Source organism: Rhincodon typus, chromosome 17 (assembly GCF_021869965.1).
Source record: "Rhincodon typus isolate 14 chromosome 17, sRhiTyp1.1, whole genome shotgun sequence".
Classification (NCBI taxonomy): Eukaryota; Metazoa; Chordata; class Chondrichthyes; order Orectolobiformes; family Rhincodontidae; genus Rhincodon; species Rhincodon typus.
In genome coordinates, this window is record NC_063348.1 from 126,283 (window position 1) to 132,967 (window position 6,685).

The 6,685-nt window shown below is 46.2% G+C and overlaps 1 protein-coding gene across 4 annotated transcripts in view; it reads right to left on the reverse strand.

Annotated features, from left to right (window-relative positions):
• The window catches only part of fbxo3 (F-box protein 3), a 37,011-nt gene that overhangs the window by 16,334 nt on the left and 13,992 nt on the right, over positions 1–6,685 (reverse strand). For all 4 annotated transcript variants that reach the window (XM_048606993.1, XM_048606992.1, XM_048606995.1 and 1 more), the window contains one exon: positions 2,791–2,995. In XM_048606993.1, the coding sequence (XP_048462950.1) occupies positions 2,791–2,995 (205 nt within the window). The remainder of the gene's footprint in view (positions 1–2,790; positions 2,996–6,685) is intronic.

A 6,685-nucleotide genomic window follows, 5' to 3' on the forward strand; every position in this document is an offset into this window, starting at 1 on the left:
CAATCGAGTCCCCTAGCACATTCTCTCAAGCTTTCCCAGGCTTCTTCCTGCCTTGCTGTGCATGGTGCCACATGGCTATTGCCACTTTCCCCCCTGAGGTATCATTCCTCCAACAGTATCCAACATGGTATATTTGTTTGAGATGGCCACACGGGACTCCTGCACTACCTGCCCACACCCACTGATCTTCCTGGTGGTCACCCAACATTTTTCTTTAATGTTATGAGGGTTTCTGTCTCTACCACCTGGGAGCCAGTCAGTTCCAGATTCCCACCACCACCTGGGTGAAAAACCTTTTCCCCAAATCTCGTCTGAACCTTTAATCCCTCTCCTTAAATCTATGTCTCCTGGTCATTATCCCACCAAGGGGAAATGTTTCCTCCTGTCTGCTCCGTCTATGTCCCTTAGAATTTTGTACATGTCAATCATATCTCCTCCCAATCTCTGCTCTTGGGCAAACAACCTCTTTGTCTGTCCAATCTCTCTTCATAATTGACTTTCTTCAGTCCAGGCAACATTCTGATAAGACAAAAATAAAAACTGCTAGAAAAACCTATAAGGTCTGACACAGTTTACGTTTCATCATAGAATCCCTACAGTGTAGAAACAGGCCCTTCAGCGCAACAAGTCCACACCAACCCTCATAACACCCCACCTAGACCCATTCCCCATAACCCACCTAATCTACACACCCCTGAACACTATGGACAATTTAGCATGGCCAATCCACCTAACCTGCACATCTTTGGAATGTGGGAGGAAACCAGAGCACCCGGAGGAAACCCACGCAGACATGGGGAGAACGTGCAAACTCCAAACAGACAGTCGCTCGAGGGTGGAATCGAACCTGGGTCCCTGGTGCTGTGAGGCAGCAGTGCTAACCAATGAGCCACCGTGCTGCCCCGAAAGGTTCAGTGATCCTTCTTCAGAACCAATAGTAGCCAGGAAAAGGTGGTATATATATGCTGAAGACAGGGTGTAAGGGGCAGCAGAGAAGGTTCATGGGAAGGAGTCAGCAGATGGGCAGAGAAGGAACCCAGAGAGAGAAAATGACAGTTAAGTAGACAATGGGATGGACGGTTACAAGAAAAGCTGATAAGTAGGTCATAATAGGTTGGCTATGCTGAAAGCAGCCCATGTCATGACACGGCCTGGGATGTAGGGTGGGTAAGGGACATAGAAGGTGGTTCCAAAATTATTAAACTTGATATTGAGACCTGAAGGCTGCAGGGTCCCCAAGCAGAAAATGAGATGCTGTTCTTTCAGTTTGCGCTGAGCTTTGCTGGAGGACTGCAGCAAGCCTAAATCAGAAATGTTGGCCAGGGAACACGGTGGTGTATCAAAGCTCAGGTTAATTTTGTAGATAAAATGTAGATGGTCCATGAAATAGTTGCCCAGTCTGCATAACATAACATCTGCTAAATCTCTTCTGCACACTCTCCAGTGGTATCACATTCCTATGGTAATGTGGATTCCAGAACTAAATGCAACACTCTAGCTGTGGCTCAATCAATGTTTATGCAGTTCCAGCATAATATCCCTGCTCTTAAAACTGATACCTCGACTAATAAAGAGAAGCATTCCATATGCTTTCTTAACCACTTTATCCACCTGTCCCGATTCCTTAAGGACTGGTGCACAAGCACACCCTCTGATCCTTGGTGCTTCCCAGGCTCATACTGCTCATCATGTATTTCTTTCCCTTGCTCATCCTGCCTAAGTGCATCACCTCACATTTATTGGATTAGATTCCATTTGCCACTGAACAGCCCACCTGACCAGTCTGTCTACATCTTCTTCTAACTGAAGGCTATGCTGCTCACTACTTACTACCACACCAATTTTCTATCATCTGCAGACTTACTGATCAACCCTCCTACATTCAAGTGTAAATCATTTACGCGAATTACAACCAACATGGCCCCAATATTACCTGTCCCTGCGGGTTCCCACTGGACGACTTCCAGTTGGAAAAACACCCCTAACCATCATGCTCTGCTTCCTGTCAGTCAGCCAATTATGGGCTCTTACCTTCGCTACCATTCTCCCATGCGACACTTTATCAAAAGCCTTGCTGAAGTCCAAGTAGATGACAGCAAAAGCATTTTACTTATCTACATACTTGTTACCTCTTCAAAAAAATTCAGTCAAGGTGGTCAGACATCACCTCCCCTTAAAAAAAACATGCTAAATGCTCTTGATTAATCCCTGCCCCTGCAAATGCAGATTCATTCTGTCGCTCAGAACTGTTTTCAATAGTTACCCCGCCACCAAGATTAGACTGAATGGCCTGCAGTTTCCCAATTTATATCTTGCTCCCTTCTTAAATACCAGTATCTCACTGGCTGTCCTCCAGTCTTCTGGCACCTCTCCAGTTGCCAAAGAAGAATTGGAAATCTATGCAAAAGCTTCTGCTACTTCCTCTCTTGCCTCTTTCTCCCTGATTTTTATCTCCATATCATCCTCTCTCAAGTGAACACCATCCGAAGTATTTATTTAGAATCTTCTTCTACCCCCCTGGCTTCACACACAAGTATGTGAAGCGGTAAAGGTTGGGTCTCTACATATTTTTAACAGAAGTGGACAGATTCTTGTTAGCAAGGGGAATTAAAGATTATCGGGAGTAGATAGGAATGTGTAATACAGAACACAAATGGATCGACCACGATCACATTTAATGGTGAAGTAGCATGTGGACTGAATGGCCTGCTCCTAATTTGTCCTTATGTCACTTTGTAGCAGCTGCAAGGTGGTGGAGAAATACCCACCTGGGATCACGGTCGTGCTTACCGCACAGTGGTAGAAGATGTCACTTAGTTTGCGGCCTTCCACCTCGTCCAGTGCCATGTACTGGCTGAGCCCAGTGTGAATGCAAAACGTCAGCGGGAGGCAGTGCTTCAGGCCTTTACGCAGCTGGAAGCCCCCCGCAGCTGTCTCAATGTCCAAGAGATCCTCAGAGCGGTAGTGACTAGAAAGTGCCATACTGCCCATCAGCCTATCAAGTGTGGAGGATTTGGTAAGGGAGAGGAAAGAGACGGGGGGCGGTGGAGAGAGAGAGAGAGAGAGGGGCGGCGGAGAGTGAGAGGGGAGAGATAGATGGGGGGTGAGAAATGGGTGGGGGAAGAGAGAGAGAGAGAGAGAGTGGGAGAGAAAGAATAAGACCATCAGTTTGCCTTCAGTCCTGAATGCAGAGCTAAAATACCTCAGACACCTGACTGTGATATCTCACCTATAAATGCTGGAGAGAGGAATACAGCAAACTGTTTTAACTGGCACTTTATGAACTGACATTCTTGATAAAACAGCAAAAATTATATACCTCAAATACCATGAGGTTTACAGTATTACTCTGTCCAATTATTATAGTTTTTTTCATTTATTCACCTCAATGTAAGTTCGCTTCTTGTTCAATTGAATGGTCTCACGAAATATCAACAATTGATTCAATTTCTCCTCATGCTTTCTAAGTAATCAGTTGTGGTTGCGAGTGAGAAGGCTGTCTGCTGGTAAGTTTTATTTATTTAAGGTAAAACTGCATTAATATTTAAGTGATTTATGCCATAAATAAAGTACAATGGTTGTATATACCCCTGCATTATGTTTCTGTTAGTTAGTGTGCGTTTTGACATTGATTATGCGAGCCTCTTGATTATCTAGAATATTTAATCAATAGGCACATCTCCTGTCCCAAAGATGCCAGATAATAAAAAGTTCACTGTAGTTCATGAATTAGGATGATGCCCTTTCCATTAATTTGCTCAGGGGAGTGGAACACAGTTGGCTTGGCTTGGCTTGCTCATTTCTAATCTCTCACAGGACGGTTCAGAGTCAGTCACGTGGCCATTGATCTGAAGTCAAACGAAGGCATGATTAGCAAGGACAGTAGATTTCCTTCCCAAAAAATACAACGGTGAACCAGATGACATTTTATGAGAATGGTTTTGTAGTCACCATTAGACTAGTTTTCAATCCCAGATTTATCAAAGGAATTCAAATTTCATCATTTGTCAGGGAGGGATTTGAACCCAGAGTGTTAATCTGGTCAGTGTTCATTTAGATCCAAGGCACGTGAGGGGGGAAGATGAGGTCACAGGTTTGTGGGAGGGAGGGGCGGCTATGGGCAGAAATGGAACTAATGGAAAGGTCATGAGAAACTGGGAGAATGGCAGTGTCCTTCCAGGGAGTTTGGTGCAAGGAAGTGTCGTTGAAGGCTCTGTGCCAGTTAGTGGGTTTGCAATGAATATTTGTGGACAAACCATCACTGGAAATGGAGGTGGAGTAGTTGAGGGAGGGAATGGCAGGGAAGAATTAGACACCGACCATATGGATAATGAGAAATTCAGAACAAAATCAGTCAAGTTTTCCAGTTCCAGAAAGGGCAGAAAGAATCCCCAATCCAGTGACTGGGAGCCACCCACCTCCTAAATTGGACCAGTTCTAAATGTCACAAACTGAACACTAGGTACAGTGTCGAGGGATTGTGGTGAACAGGAAGAGGTTATGTTCAGGAACTGGAGATATTGAATTGGCAGACAATGCCAGAGGGAGGCACAGATGAAGGTGATAACAGACTGGACAGGGTGACAAAAGTTAGGATCAAGACAGGAAGGAATCTGTTCAATAGAGTGGAGAGTCCGGTTTGTGACTTGTTCAAAGGAGTTGAAGCTGAGCTATTTGGTCTTGCAGAATAGGAGCTGGAATGATAACGTCCAGGGCAGATCAGACAGGCCTGAGGAATATGGTTTGATATTTCTTTGTGCAATCAAACTCTGCCAGGTATGGATCTCTTTCTGACACAGAAACCATGCCACCGTTGTTAGCATGGAGGTTTCAGTTTTACGCGAGTGCCATGTACACAAGCTTCAACAATGTACGTACAAAGAGAGAAAATCTCTCTTTGGCCTTGTTTTCAGTAGCAGCAGCGCGAGCCAGAGTGCTGGCCGGAAGGTAAGGTGTTTTTTTTTTCCCCCAGTATAAAAACTTACTCGTGCAGCAGCGGCCACCTTGTTTTCAGCGGCGGGTGTGTGGACAGAACGCGAGCCAGGAAGGAACTGATATATTCGGGCATTGGCTAAACCCGAAACACCCCACCCATCCTCCTCCTTTAACCAAAAAAAAAAAGACTGTGTGGAGGGTCGGTAAGGTAAGGTTTTTTTTTTTTATTATTCTTCTGGAAATCTAGAGTAGAGGGAATGGAAGCTAGGGCAGTTGCGTGCTCTTCTTGCAGGATGTGGGAGGTAAGGGTCACTGCAGGTGTCCCCTCTGACTTCACCTGCGAGAAGTGCACCCAACTCCAGCTTCTCACAGACCGCGCTAGGGACCTGGAGCTGGATGAACTCTGGATCATTCAGGAGGCTGAGGGGGTGCTTATAAGGAGGTGATCACACCCAAGGTACAGGAAAAAGGTAGCTGGGTGACTATCAGGAAGGGGAAAATGAATAGGCAGACAGTGCAGGGATCCCCTGTGGCCGTTCCCCCTCAATAATAAGTACACCACTTTGGATACTGTTGGGGGGGGAACGACCTACCAGGGGAAGGCCGTAGCGGACAGGTCTCTGGCACTGAGCCTGGCCCTGTGGCACAGAAGGGAAGGGGGGAAGAATAGGAGAGCAATTGTAGTGGGGGATTCAATAGTAAGAGGCACAGACAGGCGGTTCTGTGGACCTGAACGAGATGAATGGATGGTATGTTGCCCGGGTGCCAGGGTCCGCGATGTCCTGGATCGTGTCTTCAAGATCCTTAAGGGGGAGGGTGAGCAACCAGCAGTCATTGTACACATCGGTACCAATGACATAAGTAGAAAAAGGACAGAGAATGTGAAAAACGAGTACAGGGAGTTAGGTTGGAAGCTGAAGTGCAGGACAAACAGGGTCGTTACCTCTGGATTACTACCAGTGCCATGTGATAACGAGGTAAGAAATAGGGAGAGAGTGCAGCTAAACACATGGCTACAGGGCTGGTGTAGGGGGGAGGGCTTCCATTATGTGGATAATTGGAGCACATTCTGCAGAAGGTGGGACCTGTACAGTAAGGACGGGTTGCACCTGAACCAGAAGGGCACAAATATCCTGGGAGGGAGGTTTGCTCGAGCAATACGGGATGGTTTAAACTAGATTGGCAGGGGGTGGGGAACCGGATTTGTAATTCAGAGGATGAGGTATTCAGCCTTCCAACAGATACAGCAGTGAGTGAGGTTGTTTATAAAGAAACGCGGTCGATGGAGCGTAATTGTGGACACCGAGATGTTTGAGGTGTGTATACTTCAATGCTAGAAATATCAGAAATAAGGCGGATGAACTTAGAGCATAGGTCAGTACTTGGAACTACAATGTTGTGGCCATTACAGAAACTTGGGTAACACAGGGACAGGAATGGTTGTTGGAAGTTCCAGGATTTAGATGCTTTAAAAGAAACAGGGAGGGTGGAAAAAGAGGCGGGGGAGTGGCATTGCTAGTCAGGGCTAGTATAGCAGCCACTGAAAGGCAGTTCGAGAATGAAACGTCGACAGAGTCAGAGATAACAAGGTGTACAGCTGGATGAACACAGCTGGCCAAGCAGCATCAGAGAAGCAGGAAAGCTGACGTTTCGGGCCTAGACCCTTCTTCAGAAATAGGGGAAGGGAAGGGGATTCTGAAACAAAATAGGGAGAGAGGGGGAGGCGGATAGAAGATGGATAAAAGGAGAA